A 27,541-nucleotide genomic window follows, 5' to 3' on the forward strand; every position below is an offset into this window, starting at 1 on the left:
ACATCTGCGTGTGCAGATGACCGACAGTCACAGATGAAGCAATGCAAGGAGACACACTGGCAGGGGTGCATGTTAGGGTGTGTGTAGGCATCCACACATACACACACACACACGCACACAGGCAGCTACATGCACATACAAACCGCAGGGGCTACAGGTGCCTGCGTGGGACAAAATTAGAACTGTGTGATGGTAGACAGTGAGACTGCTGACTGACAGGCGGCCTTGCTGACAGCTGGTACCATTCAAGACATTTTTGGGACTCACACCCCGGCTTGTTTTGACTAGTGAGCATCTGTTGCATATTCACTCACTTCCCAGCGTTAGTGGAAGTGCGGCTCACTTTTCCTGGACGAAGGTTCAACCACGCATCCATTTTGTCGGAAGACGAACACACTCTCAGGTGTAGAAAGTGATATATTTCAACCTGCAGCATGTCCTTAGGTGCACCCCTCCAATCTGTCTTTCCCAGTCCACATCAAAAAGGGAGGAATCCGGGGACATCTTAACCACATCTCTACGTGATGGAGCAGCAACTCGATATCTAAGTTGTTAGCGAGGCCGCCGTCAAATGGAGTAATCTAACTTTTTTGTGCCTTTCCTCTTAATTGGAAGTTCAACTTGCTGCTAAATTGCGACATCAGATCTTAATGGAAAACCCTTAATGAAAAATCCCACTTGAATTTCATTCCACTGGTCTGATCCGACTCAGTCCATCTTGCCTTGACAGTAATGACTTCAGCAAGGCTCAAAGAAAGTCTAATAGCCCGACCTAACATTTATTAGCATTGCGTTTCTTGTATTCTAACTATTCAAAATGCAAAAACTTTTTTGATAACTAGTATTATCATCTTGAATATGGTGAATATCAAGGAGATAGTTGTAGACTTGAAGGGGACCGGGGCTATACTAAAACACTATTACCATTCTTCAAGAGGAGGTGGAAGTAGTTGAGGGATACAGATAGAGTCCATCTCAACTGCAGACTGGACTGGTAATGCAACACAGAGGCTGTATACAGCAAAGGGACAGAGCAGACTCCACTTCTTGAGGAAGCTTAGGTCGTTTATAATGTGTATAGCACAAAGTTGTAGATCTTTTTACAGGTCCACAGTGGCAAGTGCAATATCATTTGCCACAGTGTGCCGGGGCAGCAGCATCAGAGCCACATCTCGCATCCCCTCTCCCGGCAGAGCACTTTCAATAAGAGACCATCTACCTATCCATCCACCCATATACCCATCCATCCTATTTCTTTCGTCTCTGGACACGCAACAAAGATGGCCACTGAACCGACACTTCTATTACAAGCTGTGATTCACATTGTCAGATTTTCTTTTGAGAGAGTAATGAGTAATGACAACTATGTAGTTATCGGCAATTGCGTTGCATCCAACGCTTCACTCGCACTGCAGGGGCACAGTATATCACACCGAAGCACTCAACACATCAACATTTTCATGTGCGCTATAAATTTGACAACATCACACCACATTATTTCAGTCATTCTCAAAGGGAATCGCACTCGCAGTGTGTTTTTACCACATGGCGCCAGATTTGACACCTTTTATTTGGTGACAAGGATTTCACGGTCAAATAATTTCCATCTATCTGCCTCGGTATTCAGCATCTCTGGATAGTGAGGTCATAGAATAAAAAGCCTCATAAAGTGCTCACAAGGTGAAAAGAGCAATTTGCATACACCTAACCTTTGATGTAGCAACTCCCTAGAGAGACCGCAGCAGGTAACTGGCCAATTACCCAGGTTAAGTATGAACTCACTGAGAAAACAAAAAAAACAATCCCTGTCACCCTAAGCACACATTTACAGCCATTCAGTGCCCTCTCCTTTTCACTTCTTCCATCATTTTCCCTTCATTTCTACAAGTAAGTTTAAGATGCTCACGTATCAAGCAGCTTCTTCTGTGTTTGCAGGAAGGTGCTGTATTCATAAAGAAGGTGCACAACCTGTTAAAATTTTTTAAATGGAACTGGCTGTTTTTCTCTGCCTTAGAGCATCCAAAATTATGTAAGCATGATGAGGAAAATAAATTAAAAAAAATTCACTTTTTGCAGTAAAAAAAAAAAAAAAAAATCCCTCTGACCTCGCACACGTTCCATATTTTATGATTACATGAACTACATAGTGTACCAGCAGCTTACAACTTCTGATAATGTGTGTTTTTGTGCGCTGAGAAGCTTTTGTTCCATGCAGGCTGACAGACCCAGAGGGACACTGCGCTCGGAAGGACTCTGCGTAGCCAGAGAGGCATCAAAAGCAGACATAGATGCAGAACTGCGGCATACTGTGACACCTCTTGGGACAAAACTTAAAGCTGCAGGTCCTACTAAAGCTGCTTCCTCTGTGAAGTTCCTCTTACGTCTATGGTGCAGAGCGCAGTCCTACATGGGTCCGGTTTCGCCGGTGAATCTCAGTACGGGAACTGACCCATTACACAAAATCAATTTCATCTCCGACTCACGGACGTTATGTAGGCTCAGAGCCAGCTGCTGTACAGGAGGCAAATGCAGAGAGTATCAGGGTACTGTAGAGGTGCACAATGAGATGCAGTGTTACAGGGAGAGTGAGGAGGAAAAAGCACCCCAGTGAGTCCTGAGGTCCTGCACTTGTAAGGGACCTTGCTGTCACAAAAACTCAATGATGTCCTACCCTGAACATTCCTTCTTTAATCACATGAAAGAGGAAGGCACATTGTCAGCGTAGGAGAATCTTTATCGCCCCAAATGAAGGCAGGACATTTGCAGGACCGCACAAGAACAAGAAAGCAGGAGATAGAGGAGATGTAGAAGGTACTTGGTCCTCCTTTTACATAGGGAGAAAAAAAGGGGGAGACAAAGGGAGTAAAAGACGAGTAGAAGGAGGAATGCTGCGTTTCTGCTATCTTGAAGTAGGCCACGTACACAGTGCTGCATTTGTCATAAGCGACAGCCCTATTAATCATGGAAGGGGCAGTGTCAATGCCCAATGGCTTTGCTCTGCAGGTGGGTTGTCCCTCTGGATGCCAGGGCTCCAACCTCAGTGTTCTACCTCTGCTCTCCTTACTTTCCCTCTCCCCTTATCCCCCTCAGCGCACCGACGCTGTGAAATGACTCTCCTTGCATTCCCTCTGTGCATCCAACTCTCACCTCTTTCTTTCAGTCTTCTTTCATCTCACTTTCTTTCACTTTTTCCAACTCTAGTCCTCTCTTTCACTGCCCTTGGAGCTTTTTTTGTTTTTGCTAAGGTTTTAAGTCTTTCTATTAGTTTGTCTGTCTTCCCTCTTTTCCGCTGTCAACCCATCCTCCTCTTTTCCACCAGACAATGTGGCTCTGGGTTTAAGATACTCAGCAAGACCTGTATCAGCAATCAGCCATGGCACTCCAAGCGCTGACACGCTTTGGTTCCCAGGAGTCTTGACCAACCTAGTTCCACTCGCACACCTGTCTCTCCATCCCATCAATTCCTCTCTGTGTAGAGAGTTCTTGGTGCAAGACTTAAGGGAGAGCAATGTTACAGGGAGATGCCTCTATAACTGTCACTTTGATTGTCTTAGTTCCTAAGTAGGAACATGGAATATGGAATATTTTTTTATAGAAAAATGTAGAGAAAGTCTAAGACAGTAGAAGACACAGTATAAAGCACCATCAAGCAGATTTACACTGTACCTGTACACATGACTTGCCAGAATTTAATGAAAACCTAAAGCACATTATGTAATCTATAATCTTTATTGGCAAACGGTAAGTCTACATTCTGGAATCAGAGTTCAAAAGTGTGTGAACCACTCTGGTTCAGCCTAAGACTGGGGATACTTGCAAAACATAAACTAGCTCAAATCTGCAATAACTGATTTTTTTTTTTTTTTAAATGGGCAATTTTGGGCAGTAGAAACAAGTTGTGAACTCAACATTGACATATTATCTCCAAGTGAACTTGTTAGCAAACAGTTGGCGATTTACCGACAAGTCCTTCAAAATCCAAAATTGTGAACAAGAATGAACGTGAACTACTTCATTTTAATCTGTGTGGACTGAACTTTGAGAGCACAACAATGACTACAGCCACTTGAGGGCACGGTCACTTGAACATAGACATGTCATTTTGCGGCACTTGCTAGAATAACCGATGCTGTCTGATACGGCTGTTAGATTTTACTTCCCGTTTTACTATAGGTTGTAACAAACTATGGGGTCCAGTCTCTTATCTATTTTGGTCTCTACCAACGTCTGTGGAAACTATCTGGCTCTTTAGCTGCTAAATGCTTCATTATGCTCACCTTCTAGTTGCTAACTTTATCTGTGGTGTGGGCCTTTAAAGCTTTTTAACTGAAAACAGCTGCCTGCTGCGGCCAAAAACCGTGCTACAGGAGTGATGAAAGTGAACCAAAACCGTGAAATTGGGTGGAGAGGTAAGCAATTAATTTAAACTTGCTATAAAGCTCCATAAAGCCGAGAGGATGAATAATTCTCTAGGTTCATCCTACACATTACATTGGCATCGATATATATATAGTTATTCTAAAAACAATGATTGTTGTTTAGGATTTGGAGTTGTTTCAGAGGCACCATTGACTCACTTGTGTTGATTAATTAAAGTAAAGTAACGAGTAACAACTAATAACATTGGCTGTTAAGTGATTAATAAAGTAATCTGATTACTTTTTCAATGCATCATATGTAATAAGTAATTGATTTGGTTCTCTGCCATTAGGAAGAGACTTATAATACTGGTATTTGTCTGTGCCTATTTGTGTGTGCGTGTTTGTGTGTGTGTGTTTGCGCGCGTGCCCATCACTGCTGTTGATAATGTTACATATTTCAGTCAGATTCCACGGTCATATATCTGGGTGCATTTGAGACCTGAGATAAGGAGGGATTTATGAAGGCAGCCCTCTGCTAAGTCAAGGTGAACACCAGAGATATGATGCTTCTGTGTGTGTGTGTGTGTGTGTGTGTGTGTGTGATTCATTGGTTGTGTGAAAGAGCACAAATGTATGACAGAATGTTACTGCGATGTGTGTGCACCATACGCATGCATGTAAGAATGAGTGTGTGTTTGTGCGCGCATGTATTCACCACTGACATAGTATTTTCAACTTAACTATTCCGTCTGTGGAACACCCGTGAAGGATTTAATGTCTTATGGTGCCTGAAATCCATCCTTTCAATATCTCAGTATCATTTTATTCTTTTTTTTTTTTTTCTTCACGAACCTAATCCATTTCATAGCCACAGCCTTGAAGCCTTCCCCAACATGCATTTAGCATGAGGAAAGAAGCTCTGTGATGGACTATTGACCTGTTTTAGGCACCTCACTGCTGCGTATAATAAATCTAATAATTTCATTCAGAGACTCCCAACTATACACATAGATAAACTAATTTTGATGTTTTGTCTGTTTCATATATTTTAATCCTGCGGTTAAAGCTAATATGCAAATTCATGTTTGTACATGCTCCAGAACCTAAACTGTTTTTGGTCTAAAATAATAACCACGCATACTGATTTAAAGTATGGAAATGTTGTGAAATGTTCGTCTGTGTAGCGCAACTGGAGCGTGCCCTGTGTCACTGGAAAGCCCTTTTTAATTGTTAGTGGCCGACTGTCTATTTGATGCTTGCTGAGGTAACATTAATGAAGTGTGGCTTTTCCATCTGTCATGTCTTGTTAACAGGTGCGGGATTATAAGATAGATGCTAACTTTCTCTCTTTAGTCTGGTCAGCTGCCAACTTCAATTTATTTGCCGTCAAGCAAGCTCCACCTTCTCCAGGCATCACTTCTTGTCCAGACAAGCCCTAACATCACAGCAGTCATGTATGGATCATTATGACCTACTTCACTCGGACATGTATACACTTCCGGGGGCACACAATAGCACAGGGCCTGATAACCTAATCACCCAATGTATAAAACGATGTTGCATGTTTTGTTTTGCTCCAATCATAACCATATACATCACACATGATTTACATTATCAGCTATTAACATGGTTGTGCATAATGTACAATTACTGTTTGTGACAATAAGATGGTGCTTCAGGGAGAGTGAGGATGGGGTGATATTTTAAGCGATACCTTATGCATGGAGGTCAGAGACTCTGGGTTCTTTGTCGGGTGGTGGTGTATTTTATTGGGTCATTGAGAGCATTTCTATCAATACTAAAGGAAACCTTGGTCCTTCAGATTCAGGGGAAGTGATTTCTTTGAAAAGTTGGACAGGTGCTAGGAGAAAAGAAAGTTTTTGGAGAATAGGATTAGAGACATCGCTGCAGAGCAGAGTAGTGTTGGGTGATATCTGTCACTCCCTATTGGGTGTCTCGCTAGCCCCGCCACCCCATCCGATGGCACACTCCTAACTGAGGAGGATCAGCCTGCACAGCGGTACAGCCACTCCTGCCCCCTCGTATTTTGTTATTTCATCACAAAGTCTGTCTCTTTTTGGACTTTTAGATCCCCTTGTCTTCTCTGTCTTTTTTCTTTTCCAACTTTCTCCACCCCGCCGAAATCCTCTAAAGCTTTTATCTACTCTCTTTAACACTCAGTCACCATCACGAGGCAGTCTATGTAGAAAACTGGGACACAGAAAGAGAAAAGGGTGCTTGCTGAGGTGGGCCACAATTGTTAACCGACTTATTCTTTTATTTTGATTTTGGCATGTTTGCTAAATGTCCAAGATGTAGTCGTAACTTTGGTTTTGTTAATAAAGCAAGCAATTTGCTGTGGTTCATTATTGCACATTATATTAAAAAAACAGTTTTTGCAATTAATTGTTGCTAAACTGTTCTTTGGCCACAGAATAGCTCAGACCCGAGGCCATGTGATAATGTGGGCACTGGAAATAGACACAACTTTACATCTATCTTTGTGATTAAGTTCAATTTTGCTTAGTGTCACTCAAGTGACAGCCGCAGGAAGCAAGGCAAGTCTCTTTTATTGTCACATTCAGGTCTTCATGCCAGGTTTGACACCTGAAGGACTTTATTCTGAAAATGTAAAAAATATATATACTGTATAGAACTCTCTACATACACACACAACACCTAACAAAATGAGTGGTTGAAACAGAAGTAAATAGAGTACAGCACCCCATGACAACAACACTGTCCTTTAACTGTCCCATGAGTAAAAATTGGCTGCGAGTCTCCAATAAACACTTTTGTATTCTTGTGTCACACTGTGCCAATTCTGCCTTTGAGGTGGTGCATCATTGGAAAATGGATTTTCCGACCCTACTATCCCGGAAAATATTCCAACCACTGCTGATTCCAATGACAAAATACCACTTTTGTACATGGGCATGAGGAAAGAAATTGCCAAAGTGGGAGCACAGTATAATTGGGATACACTGTCACACACTGAGCCTCTTCACCAAGTTGGTCAACGCTTTCTGCGCTAAATGGGCAAACGGGTACCCCTGTGCATTCTTTATACTATTTATGTCTGACTACGGTGACACTAATGAGTCCTGTTTACAGTGGTCATGCTTTTAGCCCATGGTTATAGACTGCAGGCCCATTAACACATATTGTAGCTCTCGCTTTCCAACTCGCTACCTCATTTTGCATTGCTCTTTCTTTCGAGATGTGTAGCTATATATACACACACACACACACGCACACACACAAATATGCACGAGCCCAGAAACATACAGCACATGATATATTATTAAATGCATTCAATCTTGTAAACCAACCTTATAAAACCGCCAGTCTTTTTATGTTATGATACTTTTTTCTGCTTGTCTTGTATTTTACGAACACCTTTCATCATTACTGGAAATGCAAAGGGATTTACACATTAAATATGAACAATTGTGAGCATATAGACTACTGTGTATCTAGTACAGCACATGAATCCATTCTCTCACGTGGCAATACTCATCAAGTGCTGTACCAACACACAAGGATAAAAAAACACCTTGTCCTCTTTGAGTGACTGCGAAATCAACTCATTTTAATTTATTTTTTTGTCAGTTTGTTGACAAGGATGTCAAGATTGGTTAAGGACAACAGATCAATTCTATGTGACCTTGCAGAACCGCTACGTGTCTGTCACTCCATTTGAAACTTTGATTGGTTTCGTGGTTTTTAACGGTTCTGTCTTACAGGCAGGCCGGCATGATGAATCACTAAATCTATGGAGACTGAGTACTGTAGAGTGAGTTTATCAAGCAATAACAAGGTTTTCAAAGCTTCAGAGATAGAGTTGTTAAGATGTCCTAGACCAGCAGAGTCCTCTGTTCATGAAGTCACCATCTTCAAGTGATTATGTGACCATCTTCAAGATTATGTGGTGAAATAGCTGGTAGGTTGAGACTGAAAAACGGTGTGGGAGAATAAGAAGTCAGTGAGTAAACTGAAAATAAGATACTTCCCTTAAACAAACTTGTGTAGTTAATTTGCCCCAACCCTGACCTTGACCTTAACCTTCAGTGTGAGCTAAAGTTGAACTGTTCTTTATTGACCCTCCTTCAGTCCTTTATCCGTTACCTCTTCTAAAAACAAAACTCCAGAGGCCTATTCCTGCATTGCCCAATTACTCTTTCAGCTGCACTGAATGTGACAAACTATGTGGAGGCTGCCACCTCCCATTCATTTCTGTGACAAATGGCAAATTCACGTGAAGCATGATTGGATTATTTAACAGCAAGGACGGAGCAGACGGCAGAGCGGACAAAGTTATAACAGGTGCGCTGTGACCTAGAAAAGTATCAATAAACATCTGAAATCTTTTGTGCATATTGTGTAAATAGATGTAAATACTCTATAAGATGCAGTCGCTGACCAATTTCACTTATTAACCCCAAGTGCGGCTAAACCCATGGAAGAAAGTTTGAACTGTCTGGGTCTTTTAATGTGAAATTTTCTCTTTTGTGTCAATATCTCTTTACTGCAGGTCAGCAAGGAAACACCGTCTGTGGAAACACAAAAAGGAAATAAAAAGACTGTATTTTTTGGAAGATCATGACCTGACGTGTCCAACCGCCTGCTTGCATAACATATTTTTCTTGGTGCTCATGGTCTTCAATTCAACAGCCTCAAAGCTCCATGTACTGCACATCAATTTCAGAACTTCATTTTTTATAGTTTTATCATGTCTAACAAGAGAGGGTTCCTCATTCAACCCCTTAGCATTGGTAGCAAAGTGCATTCAGGTTGTTTTACATCTGCTTTAGCACACATATCTTCACTGCTGCTGTCCCCTTGAGCAAGGCACAGAATCCTCAACTTCACTGAGTGCGGATGACTCTGTAGCCTGTCATCTCTGTCTATCTACAGTATATGTTTGTGTGGGGTGGGTGGGGGAGGCGGGGGGGGGGGCACACGGACGACACACACCTTCAATTCTCTTCTTCTCAAGATAGGTCAATGGGTTCTGTTGAAATTGGCCCACCAGCTTTGCCAGGTCTTGTTTGTCATCATGTGGACAGGGACAGAAAAAAGAGGCACTGAAAACTGTGATGGCAAAGTGAGTAGCTGTATGCAGATTATTAGCAAGCAAACACGGTGACACAATTATTAGCAGGCAAAATAAAAGATTTCTCTTTTTTCTCTGCCTGCCATCCCTCTCACACACATTTTCCTTTTATCTATCCTTCCTGATCTCTCTCTATGCTTCTATCCAGTTAGATACTGTTTGAATGATCACGTTCCCTGGCATGAGAGTGCTATGTAATTAACCTATGAGATTCCTGCTGTTGCAACGTGCCTCTTGCCTGCCTCAGTGGCCTCCTCTGGTGGATTATTACTGCCATCTACTGGCCAAACAGAAGCCCGGGTAGCCCTGCTGTGAGAGAAAGATGTGACGGAGGAAGATGTATTCCTGAAATGACGGATTGCTGGCCAGTCATCAGTCATTGACAGGTGATCATGCAAACTGCTCTCTCCTTCCCTTTCTCTCTCTTCCCCCCTGCCTGTGTCTATCTTACATCTCTTCAGAAGCCATTAGGGTCTGAGGAGGAAAATCTGCCAGGAACCCTCTCAATTATAACATTAAACAAATGGAAAAGTAACACCCAGACCTCATAAAAAAGATAAAGTGAAATAGAAAATCCTGGGTTTTATACATCTAACAAAAAGCATGTCTAACTATATATGTATAACAACAAAAATAACAATCATTTAAATATTCCTTCATCTTAATAAATACATGCATTGGACAGCACAGACTGTTTATCCAGTTTACTTGCACTCTATTGTCAGCTAAAGATTTGGCTGGAGATACTCTCTACTTTTCTGATTGTACGAAATGATCCTATTACTGCCTATGTAGGTAAAGCCTGATACACTGTATTTTATTCCTCTTTGTCACAGATCCCCCCTGTTCCCTGATTACCATGAACACTGTTATTAAATTACATTCTAACTAGCTAGCTAAGTTAACAAAATACTGTTATCATAAGTCCTAGATTGCTACACCAAGCTGGCACCTAGCGCTAAATGTTTCATATTAAAAAGAAAAAAAAAAGAGTGAACCTGCAAACTTTGAGTATTTAGGTTACTCAGTCACTGGAGCACCCTTAGTGTTGTCCTGTTTCTGTTTCCACCACTTCTTCCACTCTTTTCTCTGCTGTTTTTGTGTCTGCTGGAAGTACAGCTCCTCATTGGGCAGGTCAGGATTAGAGTTTCTGAACGTCACAGTAAACAGCTAGACCAGAGTGCAACAGAGCCCCATGAGGGAGTTTTGCAGGTTTCTGTCCTTGCGGCAGTCGCTTTAGGAAAGCTATTTAGAGTGTTTTTTGCTGTAGCTGTCAATACTGCGGAGTCATTTTATGGAGACTCCCTCAGTTCTTTGGGGCCTCGAGCAGTTTTCTAGCCTTGCTTGGCCACAAAATCCGAGTATTCACCTCTGTCTTTGGCTATTTCTACTTCACAGACACACGACGCAAACGCTCTCCCAACCTCTCTGTTCAGCAGAGTATTATCCCAGCAGGATTTCAACTCGTAGTATTCAGTTAAACAATAATCATGTCTGTGAAAAGGTTTATTTTGTGTCTTTGTAGATACCACCTTTTTTCTCTGCCTCATAGACAGGTGTATTAGTATCAATTTCTTTCTAATTATGTGTGTAGTAGGTGCTTGCTAAGGCTAATTATACATTGAAGCAGCATTGAAGGAGTTTTATCTTGGAAGCGTGATGTAAAAACACCGTAATTATAGATAATGTGGGTGTAATTAGGTACTTCTTAATGAACAGACTTTAAATGAGATGTTGCTTAGATGACAGCAGGAGCTGGATAGGACAGAGGGACTTCTAATGTATTGTTCTCACTTGGAGAGAGGTCCGTTTCTACTATATGAGTGTGCAAAAGCAATTTTTAATATGAAAATGGGGGGGGGGGGGGGGGGTCATCTGTGTTATTCACTCATCAATGCAACCTCACAGTACAGGCTAATCGATCCAGCGGCAGCCGTGTCTGTGCTCATCACATTCAACACCTGGGATACACATCATGTTGAACAGAATATCTCCATCTCATTTCCCCTTCTGCAGATAAATCCTGAACATCACAAAGTGCCAAACATTATTCTTCTCTCTCGTGGCAAAAATTCACGAGGGTTTTGTGGTACATGTTCGTGCACAGCTATTTCCAGCATGACAAAGTAAAGTGTGAATCGTCAGCTCATAAATGAGAAAAACCTGAGTCACACTCTTTCCTCTAAGAAAGCAGTGGTTTAAAAAAGCCCATCTCTCTTTCTTGAGATGAGATCGGATACTAGTGAGGGTGACACAGCTGGCTGCCATGTTTTTCAGCGGTGACTTGGCTCTCTCTTAATTCATTTATTCCCCTGCTCCACCCCATCTTTTGCGACGTTACCTCTGCCTTCTTCCTCATCAAAGCGAAGGGATGTGATTTAGCCACCTTCCCCATTGCGTTTGATTTTCTCCCTCTCCTCCGCACTGATCCATCAGTCATGAAACCGCGCTTTGATCCGTACATGATTGGCCATGACATTCATCGTCTTGGCCTATCACACTCAACCGCCGTCGTTATGTCCATGCCTGCACAGTTCAAAGGCTCCGGTCCTTAAAAGTTTAAGCTCTCCCTCTCTCACTCCGACGAACTAGTTTTACTTTGTCCTCCACTTTTTCTCTCCTTCACCACTGTGTTTTGTTGTATCAGTTCTCTCAGAATGAAAGTTGTGAAGCAATATGAAGGAAATGTTACAGGTTAAGGAGTCAAAAGGAGCCGTTTGTTTGAACACTAAAGTTAAGATACACAGCAGTTACCTTCCTGCAAAAGGTGTTCTTAAAATGCCCACGCTGTGTCAAAATACAGATACATCTGTCGTATAAAAAAAAAAAAAAAAAAATTGGATTATTTAATGTTCTGGAATAACACTGCAACAAGTCTTTCATCTGATGCGAGCCCATACCTTTGAGTTTGACGGGCCTTAAGATTCCAGTCACATCCAGTCTTCTGCTTTGTTGTCTCTCCGCTTGCTCTGTTTCTCAGGTTGGCTTTTAACTTGTACTGCAGGTTCATGGGAATACACAAGAGGGATGAAGGACATGGATTGACATTTGTATATTTTAAAGGATATGCTCAGTCTAAATGTTGTGTTTTTCCCTGCAGACCCAGAGAGAGACAGAGACGTGTGACCAGACTTCAGTCCATCCACTAACGCCCTTTGAAAGCTCTCCCTTGGCAGACATTGAAATGCTTTTAGCAGAACACATTATTCAGACTTTGGCGCCCCCTGTCTGCTGCCGCAAGCATTGCAGAGTTCACCCCCTGCCCTACGGCACTCTGTTTGTCTGCTCAGGCGGGCCATACACCCGCTCCCAAAGCGAATTTGTTTACAAATCGACAGAGCCAAGTGGGTGTGACTGGGCCGCTGTGATGAGACAGTACATGTGGATCCATGGAGCAGTTTCGATCCATCAACAGACCACAGAGCCTTTTCACTAGCCTGTTTTTGTGAGATGTTCCTTTCACCTGAGCAGCAGAAAGAGGAGTAGAAAAAAAAAATGAACTGAAAGAGTAAAAGTCAGGCTTACGCCCAAAAGCAGCTCAGCTTGTAAAACGGTGAAATATTGCTGCGTTCTTTCGATATTTTGTCTGCCAGCAGTTCTCAGTTGTAGTGCCTTCAACCTTCACAGGGAATAGCCTCACTCTGTGCTTTTTCTTTACAGATGACAGGGGCCTGAATGTCATCTGATGCAGGTCTGGCAGTTTTCTGAAGGGAACAGGAGGGAGAGGGAGGGTGAGCCAGGAGAATTAGAATGTATTTCAGGTTTGAAGCAAGTGGTGCATTGCTGCAACTGGTATCTCAGGGAAGGAGGGAGTTTAAAGGGGAGGTGGGGGGGGTGGGGTGTTTTAGTGGAGCGGGGGTATAGAGGAGAGCAAGAGGGAGGGAGAGGCTTTTGCAGCAAACTGTTGCTAGGAAACACTTGTGGCATCTCTTCTCCCTCTCCTTGAAATGCCAGAACTAACTGACAGAGAAGCCGGAGTGAAATGTCAGTCCTATCCTCCCAGGAGTTTGAAGAATGTGGCGCGTGTTTCTATTTAAGTAGCCGTGTTTATCAAAGGGGTTCTCAAAGAGTCAACACAAGCCTTTCCTCCGCCGGAGCAGAGTGTGTTTAGGATGCAGACTGGAGTTTCTACTGCTTCTTTCTCGTCTTCTGTTTGTCTGCTTGGCTGTCTTTCTTTGCTTCATCTTTGTTTTTTCCCCATCTCGCTCCGTCACTTCCTCCCCACTCCCTTCCTTAACTCGCTCACTCACTCACAGTTGAGCACCATTACTTTGTCCCTCATTATTCTCCCCTTCCCGTCTGTCTTTTATTGGTCTCCCTCACTCCCCTATTCCCTCTCTCCTTTTCAGATTCCAAGCCATATGGTCCATCAGTATAATCCTCTGCCCAGATATTTGATTATCAAAGCTGTCTCAAAGCAAAAGCCTCAACTCTCCACTGGCCGTGATTCAGCCCCATCCACTACACAATACATTCTAATTCAGAGACAGTAACCAGAACAAAAGCATTTAAATTCTCTAGTGATCACATCTGCACCACAATACATCAGTAGAGGGAGATGCACTTGGACATATAAATGAAGAGAAATTTGAATGCGCAAACAAAAATCAAATAACCCTTCATTTCTGAACAACACGTACTAGTTGAAGGGACGACACTTTTATACCTGATACTGATTAAAAAAGAACAAAAGATGGGATGTTTGAGTTGCACATCTGTTAACCTAATTACTAGCTTCTATTATACATAAATCAGCTTTATCCTCATGCCAGCTATTTTCGTTTTTTTGACAGCTATTTTGTAAGTGACGGTGTGGCATCTCTTAAATGAAGACAAGCCAACACAATTGCTTATGTGGTACCCTATCAGAGAGAAACATCACATTCAAACTGTTTTACTCGAGCTATTAACTGGACTGTTGCCATGTATGCACTGCACAAAGCAGACCCTCCAATACCCTACAATCTACATGCTTTACAGTATTCATCCATGTACCTAGTTTCACTCTCCCACAGGGAGGAGGGGAAATTCATACCATTGATTGACTTCCATTGCCTTGTGTGAGGCCTTAAAGCTAATTGTCTCATAATAAATGCTGGGCTCATGCATGGAGAATAATGATTTTTTTTTTTTTGGTCTCATTAAGGAGAAGATGCCAGGATTTGAGAGCGTGAGGGTACACAGCAGTGAGAGACTTGATACAGCAGTCCTATGCCTGCTGACTGCACTGCACATACTAATGGGTTTATTTGGGTGGGTATAATTGGAAGCCCAGTCTTTACTGCATGTTTGCTACGCGGTTGCTGCACCCTCAGGTGAAATTATCAACATTTTGAAAAACTCCTACTGCCTTTGTGGACTGCACTGTACTGACAATATAACAAGCCTATACGAACGTAACCCAAGCTGTAATTATATTTCCCTCCACCAGATAGTTGGGACAAATAAGTACCATTTAAACATAATTTCAAGGAGACAGGGTTGCAATATAATACATTAAGAAACTAAAATATCCCTCTAAGTAACACGAACTTTATGATACAATGTATAATTCCTTAATAATACATATAAACATCACATCATTACATCACCTGGTGATTCTTGTGGGTTATGAAGAATTTCATTACATTGATAACGATGCATTATTGCGGAAAGAATAAAAGTCAATGCACTGCAGTGATTATGAATTAATGATTATGTTCAGTCAAAAGTACATGCTTTAGACTTGCAAAGCAAAACATATATACATATTATGTATAGATAAGGCATGCTCAACAATTTGGTGATTTACAAAATATTGAAAAATAAAGGGAGGAGATTTAAATTAAATTTGTCAATACTGGTAATTTCAGAGGGAACTGGAAAAATATTTGTTCAAACCTTACTTTCTAGCTGTTTTTTTTTTCTTTTTCTCAGAGGCCAATAACTAGCTCTGTGTAACTTTCAGTATAGCAACAAAAAGTCAAGTCCAGCAAGTAAATGCATGTGTTTTCTAAAGGCCAATATCAATATTGACAGTGGGGGAACATCCTGTGGTTTGGGCTTGCAGCTTCCACAGCAGGTTGGTTTTCCAACAGTCCCTGCTTTGTGTCTCTACCCACTGCGCCTGCAGCCACACTACAGCTTCTCCATGAGACCGGTAAGTATAGCTCCATTTTCTCACATAGCAGCCTGCTGTTTTATATGAGAATGACGCCTATGCGACACTTGCCTTGCCAAGACAAGTTTTCTATTTTTCCGTCGTTATTGCACAGGTTTTTAAGTCCTGACCTGATCCTCTGACGATGAGAATGCTGTTGAGGGTCTGTCTCATTGCAGCTCTGCTCGCATGCTGTAAGTAGCCTACTGTATGCAGAATATACACTATATGAGTTTTAACATGCATCATAACATATAGAAGTATAAAGTGCAACATATAATGCCTGGAGTGTTGCTGTTTCATGCACGTGCACAAAAAAAAAACAAAAAAAAAAAACACACAGCCACGTAGTACAGTCAAGCATGTGTAGGCACTCCCACATCACATACAGCAAATTGCCATTCAACACTGTACACTAATAGGATAACCATTACAACAACAATAAATGGTGTATAAATATCTGCGCACCCTTGGAGATTGCAATGAAGTGAGCCCTATTAAGAGACTGTAAACTCCTGTAAACACAAACCTTGGGGGTGTTCAGGTCAATAGCTAGAGTCAGTGTGTGTTGTTACAAGTGGGTGAGACATTTAAAGTATGATTGAATGTTTAATGTAACATTACATCATCGCGTCTAACTGCAAAGCTTAAGGCAAACTTTTACTCTGAGGGTGTGCTGAGCAACATGAAAATGAGACGGCCATCTTGTTACCAAATGAAATGATTCATGCCGCACAATGGAAACAACTCTCACTACTGTCGCGAGAGAAGTAACCACTAATATTGCTTGCCGGCCAATCAGAACTATATATCTGTGTTCTTTCTCTTGTGGGTGTGTGTGTGTGTGTGTGTGTGTGCGTGTGTGTGTGTGTGTGTGTGTGTGCGTGTGTGTGTGTGTGTGTGTGTGTGTGTGTATATGAAAAGACTGAGCAGCATGTTTTTTTCCACTCCCTAACTAACTTCACATTCTTCTTCCATGTCCTCTGTATTTATCGGAAACCTCAAGCAATGCTTAATCCACTGTTTTAAATTTCAGAAACTGAAGTGCTGACATGTACTTTGAAGACAATGATAAAAGTAATTATAACACTAAAACAAATTTGTTTTCTTAAAATTTTGCTTTGTGCATGTTTTGTTGCAACAAACGTGTTAAGGAGTAGCCTGTTGGATGGAAGATTGATAAATATGCATATAGCTAAATTTGGCTGTGGCTTGCCACAGCAAGCACACTAATTAAGTATGAAACATAATAGTAGTGTTCCCCAGCAAGTACACTAATTATACACACAATATCAGATGTGGTGTGGTCTTGGCTATGAATTTATCAGCACAATGGTGAGAGACTGAGAAAGGGGTTTGGTTTCAAGGTTTCGGCACCGTGGGGAGAGAAAAGTGAGACTGCTTTGACTCAAAATGCCTTAACAGCCATGTCAAAACACCCTAGCAACCATCCAGCTAAACACCCAGAACATCATATTTACTGCATCGCAACACCCTGGCAGCCCCGTAATGAAGCAACCACCTAGCAATGCGCTAACAACCATTTCGCAAAACACCAGCAAAGTCTTCCTCCAAGCTACTCTTGCCCTGGCAACAAGCACATACCCTTACATTTTTTGTCACAAAGTTTTGCCTTTTCTAATTTTAACTCACATGCTGGGGAGAACTGCTTTTCCATGCCACAGCCAGCTATCCTACCCTTCTGCCTCCCAGTCATTAAGGCCCTCTGGTGATAAGCGGCTTCTTTCAATCACTGAGCCCAGCGTGTGTTCTTGTGCCAGGGCAGCGTGATTGAAATATTTTCTGTGCCTCTGAGGTTAACAGCGTTAATGAAGATCAAAGACTCGTGTCTGGGCAGGATAATTAGTATGCTGTCAGAATGAAAACACACTATGAATAACTGAACTATGACTCTGTCTGTCTATATGGACAAGTATCACAGTTCTCAACAAGTGTGGCCAGGCAGTGAGCTAAGACATACCAAGAGACTTTGTGCAAATGTTAAGGAAATTATAAATAACCACATCTAACAAAAATGTTACAATCAAAAGCAAGTTTTTCCATTGACATCCATCAGTTGTTAACGTGTACAAGATGTGCTTTTTGGCTTTCATTAATATATTACAGGGTTTTTATAACATTTTAAAGCAATGAGCAGTTGTGACTTGTATAATATAATAGCTATATCTGGATGGGTAATCTCAGTACAGATGGTAAAATCATCTCTGTATCCCTTAGATCTTTAGCTCAAATTCTCTAAGATATTTCTTCAGCATACACCATTCTGAGTGAATTATTATTAATTCTAAATACTAAGGAACTGAATCCAAATATCAGTCTCACAAACATTTGATTTAATCCTTAAACCAAGAAAGTCACATTCACATTTTAATCCCCCTCCTTAACTCTCTTAATTCTAACTCTCATCGCTTTCATCTCTCCTTCAGATGTCCTGTTAAGTTGTGCTTCAGAACATAACAAGAGGAAAGGTGAAGAATTTCAAAGCAATGACAAGAACGCCAACAGCAACATCAAGGTGAAGAGAAACTACACAACAGCACATGACGGGAGATCTAAGGTTGTGACTCCGAGGAAGAAGCTCAAGAAGACGGGAAGTAAGATAGGGCCAAGAGGTGACAACAGCTGCACCAGGCTGGGAGGCATCTGCCAACCAAACCGATTCATCTGCCAAGGCAGGTACCTAAAAGACAAGTGTTCAGGGATCAAGAAGCGGCAGTGTTGTATGCCAGGTAAAGTGACACACGTTACACACATAAATCCAAACGCATACCTGCATTCACTGACTTCCAGTCTGAGTCATGAGAAAATGTTGTGGTGGGTGTGGGACTGTATCAATGTCTAACACACCACTCGTATGAAAGACATCAAAAAGTGACATTTGAATAGTGTCTTTCTGCTGTAATTGACCTTATTTCCACATGAATAGAACATGAGGTGACTCAGACTCAGTAGATGTTAAAATACCCTTTTCTGAATATCATTTTTATGCTAGGCCATTTTGGAATGCAATGCAGCAGCCTTTGAATTTTGTGTGTTTTGGGAAGAAGTGTATTGGACTTTCAAAAGTGTAACGTAATTTTCTTTTTCTTTTTTTTTAACCTGACTCTGTAGTTGGAGCCTGGAGTGTCCTTTGCGCTGGTCACCACAACAACAGAGTGAGGGCATGCGATGTGCACGGCTGTGGAGCTTTCAACTCCAAAAGGTGATTCTATCTGATCTGTTGTTTATGCGTCTGTTGTCTGCTTTCTAACGTGGATGAACGAGGAGACTTAAGCTGTTCAGGCCGTATGTGGGCATTTATTGAGATACCGCGTGCAGCAGAGTGACAAAGCACCAGCAGCAGCCCAACCTCCCATTAAATACCCTCCCACTGACTAATTTGGGGTAACTAAACCATACTTTACACATTTGTCCAACTGAATATCTACATACAATACAATTGGCTTCATAAATCAAAAAGCAATTGTAATATTCCATTTGTGTAAAATAAGCTGCTTCAAGAAAACCGATGTGAAAGAAGGGACACGCAGTCCTCCCTTCTGCTTCTCAAACATGGAACAGACAGGAAGTATAATTTGCCCCTGACTCCACAGCAGATTCTTTTGCTTGGAGAAGAGGACACGAGTGAGTAACACAGGTAACATAACAAACATTTCGAATGCGTTAGCAGTGCCATGACACAATAGACGGCAAAAGAACTGCAGACCGATGAATCTCCCTATGTTGCCCAAACATTAACCAACCCACAGACTGACATCCACCCTGAGACAGAGGATAATCACTATCGCATACATATTCATCAAAACTGTTCACTTTGTGGCTTGTGAAATATGACTAATTGAAAAAGGCCTTTCAAGATGGCTTTGTCATGAGAATTTTTTTCTGTCACTCCTCTTACAGAGGTAATGGCCTCCATAAAGCAGTGGACCTGGTGTGCGATGACTATGGTATTGTCAACGCTCCATTCTCAGGAAATCTGGCAGGTCCAGTGAGTCGGAAAGACCCAGCGGGGAATCAGTATGATGGGGTCAAACTTCTCAGTGATGGTAAGGAGGACGAGATGATAATACAATACTCGTAAGGGAGCGCAGCAAGGGAGAGACACCTCTGCAGATTTTTACCATTTAAAATTATAGAATCCAGTCTCTGAAAATGTTATAACAACCAACACTGACATATCAAAGTCAAGATTTTTGATAACTGTTAACACATAATAAATAAACGAGACAAAGAGCCTACAGCCACACTAATGGCCTCTGTGGAGCATTGTAAAGAAAACCATGATGTTAGATAAACCATGATGGTGTTCGATGAAAAGTCACCAAAGTTCACAAAGAACCAGGAACCAGAAAAAAAGGAAACAAGGAAAAGGCAAAGATCACCAAAGGCAATATTGTATTGTCTGTGAACCATGAATGTCTAACAAAATTTGTTCCAATCCATGTGGAGATTTCTACAAGTAAAAAAGTTTGACCTTCTGATGGTGCTAGACAAAAAGTTGAGAAATAACCAAAGTCATTAGGACTCATCGTCTGGGCACCATGGATATCTGTGTCACATTACATAGCAATCATCAGATAGTTGAGATATTTCACTAAGGAACAAATTGCTGGACCAACCAACATTGACAGTGCCAGCCCTACCACCACACAGCTGCCTGCTACAACAGAAAATAATGGCAATGCAGGTTTTTATTAAACCATTGTAATCTTGTACTCTTACCTCTGCAAGTTAATTCCTGTAATCTATACTGTATAGGGCCATGGCTAGGGCAAAGGCGATGTTAGGTTATTATGGAGAAGGTAGGTGGGGATGAAAAGGAGAAGTGATTTAGAGGGATTAGTCAAGGTGTTGGAGACGGGGGCTGAGATTCCATTGAACTCCTGGTTGCCTCTAACATCTGGACCCAGCTGCATGTGAAACCCCATCAAAGGCTGTTCATGAGTAATGACCCCCATAAGGGCCATCATCACAGAACAAAGTAATGCATCTGCATTTGTGTGTCTGTATCGATGGAGCCCGCCGAGAAGGACGCACACATGCCTTTGCAACATACAGTATATGTCTGCATATGTGCTTGAGTGTATTTTGAGCATGCTGAGTTGATAAGGTGCTGGCGTGATGAGTAAACATCATTAGTCCTCATTCTGCCTCTACCCCTAATTGAACTGTATTATCAGAAGAACACATGTACTGTCAGCTCCTTTCATCTCCGGGTAAAGCACAGACATGATTAGACATCACAGAGACACATTACCTCGCCATGATACCCACATTAATGCTGAGACACTGATCATTAGGAGCTCATAGGATTTAATGATGCTGTTTGCACTTGTTGTAGACTAGCCTACTTTTAGGTTGTTTGTTTCCAACTTGGCACCTTGCTTGTTTTTGTCTGCAGAAGGGTGAAAGAAAGATGTTAAGGTAGTTCTTTTTTTTAGGGTTTTAAGCCTCTGTCGAACCATTCGGAAATATAAATGAGCAATTATAAGTAATCTTTCAGTAATCTCCATATTTCATATTTGTTGCAGGGCCAAAGAGCTTTTTCATCGACATGGGTGCTATGCATGTGTACAAATTGTATACAGCACATTAAGTGGGATTCATAGCTTTTAAGAAGCAGTTGCCCAAGGTGAGGGGGAGGCTAAAGCTCCCTAACTCCTTTGTGTCTCTCCAACAAACAATGATTTTTTTTTTTTTTATTGATCAGTCATTAACGCCTATTTTACACATCCATTTACTTGTAGTGTAGAAATAGCTTTCTCCTGAGGTGTTCTTTCTTTCAACTGAGCTGCCCCGAGATAACAGGGCTTTAATGTCCTGAAGACTGTCAGTTTTTTTTTTTCTGTCTCATCCAGTTCACTGTGTGAAGCTCTTCAACATCCGTCCATACCGTTACATCGGCCCAGTGGCTCAAGGAGAAGCCTTGGGTTATCTTTTGCCACTGCAGGAACGCTTCTCCGGCATCACCTCACACCTGCAGCTGCAAAAGTGTGACGGCACTGACCCTTCACCTTTTATATGACCTCTAACTTTCATCTTGCGTGCAAGTTGTGACCCCTCACCTTTAGAAACACTTAACATTTGACCCATGACCCTGTTCATTTAACCCCGGCTGCCTAATTATGATTATAACACCTTATGTTAGCTCTGACATTTCTATGTGATGAAAATGAGCAGTTTTCATTCATGATGTTTTCATTTTACATTTAACTTCTAGCCTGTGATGCAAGAGTCTCAATACTCCTTTGTCTACAGACTACAGCCAAACAAAACTTTAGTCTCTCTCTCCAGTGACAGCATTTGAAAATGGGCCAACCCCTCTTCCAATCTTGTGATAGACAACTTTTGTGTGCCTGATGATCCATTTCTTAATTTTTTAACCTTTTGTATATTTTTGTATAGTAATTTTTCCACTGACTATTGTTTTGTTTTTTTTTGTTTTTTTTTTTTTACATGGACTCATTTAACAATTTTTACATCATCTCTTTGTATTTTAATGATGCAATAAAGTCCTTGTTTCATTTCTGGGTTTGATTAAAATTGTTTCTACCCAAAAAAATTAAGATGTGACAAGTTTAAACTGGGGAGTCATCACTTGCATAAGAAATAAATTATTCACTTTTCTCAATACATAATTCTAAATTCTAACTTGCTATGACAGTACTGACTGACATTTTCTCCCTCACACATCCATCATTTCATTTTATTGCTGCAGTCTATTCTAAGTGACATGCTTCTGAAGATAAGGGAGAACTGCCACATGTACAGTATTAATGTAATGAGCACAACACACCAAAAGATGGAGCTATTTTGCAACAAAATTGCCAGTAAAATCTCAAACTGTCAACATTTGCAAAGATGAGACATATTACAAATGTAATTTTTTGAGTTCCTTATAAAATAATTACTATGCATAACAACAAAACTACAACACATAACAATGAAATACACTTATGAAGCAGTTTTCTGAAACAAAATTAGGACATTAACTGATAGATGGGCCTATTAACCACATGCAGACATGAAGATGTCATGTGATACAGCCTCAGTGAGTCAAACTTGACAGTTCCTTTCTTTAACTCCAAGTTTATATATGTATTTTTTTCTATCCTGCACCATTATAATATATTGATAGCCACAGTAGAGACTTACCCTTTTACCAAACTGTTAACAAGAAGCCTGTGATGCATTGAGGTTGAAAAGGTAAAGTTGCTGTTCTTATGCACAAGCAAGCAACAGTGCAACCATTTTTGTCATGTTATGTTATGTACAATTTTCATGAAACACATGCTCTTTCCTTTTAGACATTTGTGTCTAAAAATGTATACATGGTTGAAATACTTAAAAGTAATGGGTACAATGTTAAAAGCAACTAGAAAATAACTCAATTGTTAAATGGTTGAAAGCCGTATCCTGACGCTATGTTTGAAATAGCTCAAAGCAAAGCGGTTGAAATAGTGAACTAATACGTGATAGATAAATAGTTGAAATAACTAAATGAATATATTGTTGAAACCACCACCTTTGCCACCCTAGTATTAACCTCGGTTGTTTTGCTGGAAACCAGCAAACGTAAAACTTCTATGGACGATCGTTACTGCCACTAGATGTAGAACAAGATCACCAGCATCTCAGACCAAAACAAATGCTTCCTCGGCCACACTTCCGCCCTCCGTTCTGCCACAACCCCCTCTCCCCCTCCACGTTCTCAGTCAGCAAGGTGTTATGAAGCCCAGTGGAAGAGCCCACTAAACACACAAGAATCACAACTTAATAAAGTTACCTTGTGTACACGAGAGCCAACAACAAACAATCCAGCCACAACCATTAGCCCAAGCTAACATTGCCGTGATATGCTCCACAGCAATGCTGGCAGTAAACCAGCTAGCAATAGCAACATTTGCAGAACTAATACATAATATGGATAACAGCAAATTAGCTAATGTCATCATGCCGTCTATAGCATGTCACTAATGCAAACAGACATGTAACATTACGTAGCCATCAAGTTACTTACACGTAGTGGGGAGGAAGCCAGTTCCGAGTCAAGCTGGAGCCTTTAGCATCTTGTAGAGTTCTCCATCTCCATAAAACCAGACCTGTATTAGCTTAGCTTTCCGACTGGGAAAGAAGTTCAGTCTTGGACTGGACCGATGGGGTGGGCCACATGAATAACACGGAGGGAGCCGTAAAAACGTTAAAACTTAGATATACTATGGATGTTTTGACAGGCCACCGGCATACCAGTATGGCCTGTATACCTGTGCATCTGGTAGCATTTCTTTCCTTATCAGAGACCTTTCAAGACGAAAATGTGGCTTCTTCAGTGCAAGAACGTATGGACGGGTTTTCACCTGAACCCTGACTACCCACTGTGCCATCTGGCGTCGCCTATGGGCGTTCCCTGTGTCTTTATAAACTTGGAGAGGGCAAAGGTGAGGGACTCACATACACTAACACGCACACGTACATGCACTAACACGCACGCACTGCCAGATACCATAAGCAACGAATAGAGAAACTCAGATAACAACACGACCAAAAAAAATTTAACACCATGTTTAATCTTGATGTGAATAACAGTAAGTCTCTGAAGCTCATTAATGATGATAAGAAAGCCCTTAAGTTAGTTTCCTTACTTGATATAGGCCTATTTAAGTTAATTTGAGATGAGCCCCTCTTATTTTTATGTGATGTAAAAGCATACAGATGGGGTGTGACTTCAGTTCAGGATGTCAGTAATCTACTATGTCTTAATTGTTTGCTACGATATTTTTTTTTTAAATACATCTCTGAATCTCGTTTACAGAACTTTTAACCAAACCTCTAAACATTGACAGGATAGATGTGGGCTGTGAGGTTATCTGTCTACCCTCTTAAAAAACATTTATAAGGCTATAAAAGAGATACACAGTAACAATATTAGGTAAGAAGAGTTACAAATCTGTTGATGTGCCCTTGAGCATGATACTGCTTTTGAGGACAGCCCATCACACTCGCAGTACTTATTTTCTCTTCAATATGAATCCATAGAGATTTCACTTTTCACTTTCCTTTTTTGAATATGTCTAGCTACCCTGAGGATTATTGACATTAAAAGTGTTTGATCAAAATGTTCACACCCAGTGGTACAGCTGTAAGAGCCTGGATTGAGCCCTTGGCTGAGTGCAATCTGCAGCCTGTGGTTTGCTCTGACGCTGGAGGGGTTGGTCCATGGAGCATAATAATGGTCGTCCCAGTCACTCAAATGGGAGTGGGCGAGCTGGGATAGGCTGGGAGTTTGGTTGGAGCCGTCAGCGGGACGGCACAAGGCACAAGGAGAGTAGGGGGGGTGGTTGGAGAAGCGAAGAGCAGACCGACCGAGTATTAACTTCTGGCTTCTGAGCGGCTGAATGTGGGGCAGGAAATTTGACGTAGCCAGCTGTACGGAAAATAGCATTTGTTGCTCTCGAAGATCGTGGATCTGACCGGCGCGGATGACAAAGGAGCGTCGCCGTGTGAACTTTCTCAGCCGGGTTTGATCGCTGGTATAAACCCAACGGGAAATTCATTTTTTTTTTCTTTTTTTTAAACTGAGACCTAAAGAAGAGGACATCATGCCACGGCGCACCGTGCAAGAAGTAACAGTGCAAGATGTCCAGAAGCGAAGGAATCCGAACAAACACTATGTAAGTCCTTTTTTTTTTGATAATCAAAACAACATCGATTTGATGCGTGAATTGAGAAACAGATCGAGGGTTTGTAATGCAGCTCTTCTTCCTTTCCTTTCGGGCAAAGTAAAAACAAAGAGAGTATCAAATTACAGTTCACCAAGCCAGACGAAATGGACAGAGAGACTCTCACAACATGGGATTTTTGAGAACTACTGGTCTGCATTTTATTATGGATTGTTAGCACCGCTGTCAATAGAGAAGCTGGTTTGTTAGATCCCAACAGCCTTTACAGTCTATAAAAGACAATAAACACTGAAGTTTGACACCCTTAAAGAGATACAGTCTCCTTTAAGTTGTTCACTGGTGTTTTTCTGGTAGACATTTTTCTAACTGTTGAATCCGGATGTTTAAATAACGTTTGCTTTGTCACTTCTGTATATGTGTCAGAACAATTTCTGTTTTCTTCTCCTTATATGATTCAAGGTCAGCGTTGTTGTTTTGGGTGCAATTAAGGGGCATCTCAGTGGATTTGGCTTATATGACCTATGACCCTCCCTTAGTCTACACATCTTCAAGTGACCCTCAGCAATTAAGTATCACACGGATATAATGTCAATATAGGCATTGTGCTATTACTACCAGAGGCTGCAATCCCCTTCAGTCCTGCTCATATGCCTACTGCCACGTGTGTGCCACCACAGAGGAAGGTCCCAGAAAACATCCTAATGGGCAAATCAGTGCTGTCCACAAACCATCCAGACTAATCCTCATGAGGATAGAGTTAAAAGTGAGCGTCCCAGCTTTGTCATGCCTCAGGCGTTTCAATTAAAAAAATAAAATAAAATAAAATAAAATAAAATACCTGCAGTCACTGATAAGCAAGAAGTCTTAAGGTCATCACAGTGAACACAAGGGAGTGTTTGAACAAGGGAAGGGCCTAAATATTACCATATGTCATGCAGCATTCGTAGCTTTATGACTCCAGTTTTTCAGTACAGTTACACAGCTCTCGTTTTTAACAAGTTTGAGTGATTTATTATGATCAGACATGGCAACTACATTGATAACTAGACTATTTACACAGAATATCTCTAGTCCTGCAGCTGATGTCGACGTTAAAAGTGACAATATCCTTATATGTATGAAAGATGTCATGCGATAATGCTGTGCTTATCTCATTAACAGTGTCTCTGATTGCATACAGTATCTGCCAGTTTAGGCGATCAGTATAGTATTACCATAGTGACATTACTGTATGCGGGGCAGTGGAAAAGTAGGTAGAGAAGAAGAATGTGTGGATATTTTTCCTCTTTAAGCTATCATCCCCCACTGATACTGCAGAGTTTGAGTGGGAGACAAAAATGTCAAAAAGACAAAGACTCATTTTTCATTTTTCTGCAATTCATGAACAATGGGGCTTTCATCATCATTTATGTTTGAGTCAGAGTAGGAGGGAGGGAGGGAGGGGGGTACATCTGGCTTAATTTGTCTGCAAAAGTGCGCACGCAGTTTAAAGTAACACGTATGACATCATCGGATGTAGGGAGCCAACAGTGAGAACCTCTGCCAAGTCCTCAGCAGGTGTTCGTGTTAGTTCCGTGTGCATGGTGTGCGCCTGCGTGTGCCCTCGTATGCATAATGTTGGTTTGCATCCATGTATATGAGGAGATGATGCCCGGGTAGAAGGACCAACAGATTTTATACCACTGTGGGTGTTAACGGTCAAGGACACAGAGTTCTCCAGGTCCTGTGACTTCTCCATCTGTCTGTTTGCTTTGTGGTGCAGCCCATGTTGTTTTGTGCCTCTGGTGCTCTCTCTACGCGTGCAGGCCGGACACTTTAAACCCTCAAGAACGCTCAGGTGTGGTTAAGGATACAAAAAGCAGCTTAAAGCGCATCTGAGCTGAGCCTATTGCAAAGAAAGGAAACGGCGAAATCACATTCCCGAGAGAATGATACGAGAGCATTTTATCGCTAATCAGCAGCGTTTCATTGACTTGTAGATAGAATTGTAGCTTTCACTCTCTTCCTCAGACCCATGGCTTCGGTCTCACGCTGCAGCAAGAATATATCCTGAAAACATATTTAAGGGACCTGTTTTAATGTAAAAATGGCCCTCCATTAGTTTAAGTTTAAACGCACACACTGAATTTGGAATATAACTCTTTTTATTTGATAAAGACAGACTCCCTGCTGGCCTACAAAGCTGTTGTAGTTGGTCCATCCATTGCTGTATCTGACTTTAGTG

At 41.4% G+C, this 27,541-nt stretch overlaps 1 protein-coding gene and 1 long non-coding RNA gene across 2 annotated transcripts in view; both read left to right on the forward strand.

The window, feature by feature from the left end:
* The first annotated feature begins 18,234 nt into the window (after window positions 1–18,234).
* On the forward strand, window positions 18,235–19,558 carry LOC111234634. Its single transcript, XR_002665654.1, has 3 exons — window positions 18,235–18,366; window positions 18,749–18,839; window positions 19,538–19,558. It is a non-coding gene; the product is annotated as an uncharacterized LOC111234634 (long non-coding RNA).
* A 5,405-nt stretch (window positions 19,559–24,963) lies between these two features.
* Window positions 24,964–27,541, forward strand: part of sh3pxd2b (SH3 and PX domains 2B) — a 39,878-nt gene continuing 37,300 nt past the window's right edge. The window contains exon 1 of the mRNA XM_022762606.1: window positions 24,964–25,308. Within this exon, the coding sequence (XP_022618327.1) occupies window positions 25,237–25,308 (72 nt within the window). The 5' untranslated portion in view covers window positions 24,964–25,236. The remainder of the gene's footprint in view (window positions 25,309–27,541) is intronic.

This window comes from Seriola dumerili, unplaced genomic scaffold (genome assembly GCF_002260705.1).
Source record: "Seriola dumerili isolate Sdu_G_001 unplaced genomic scaffold, Sdu_1.0 BDQW01000449.1, whole genome shotgun sequence".
NCBI classification, from domain to species: Eukaryota; Metazoa; Chordata; class Actinopteri; order Carangiformes; family Carangidae; genus Seriola; species Seriola dumerili.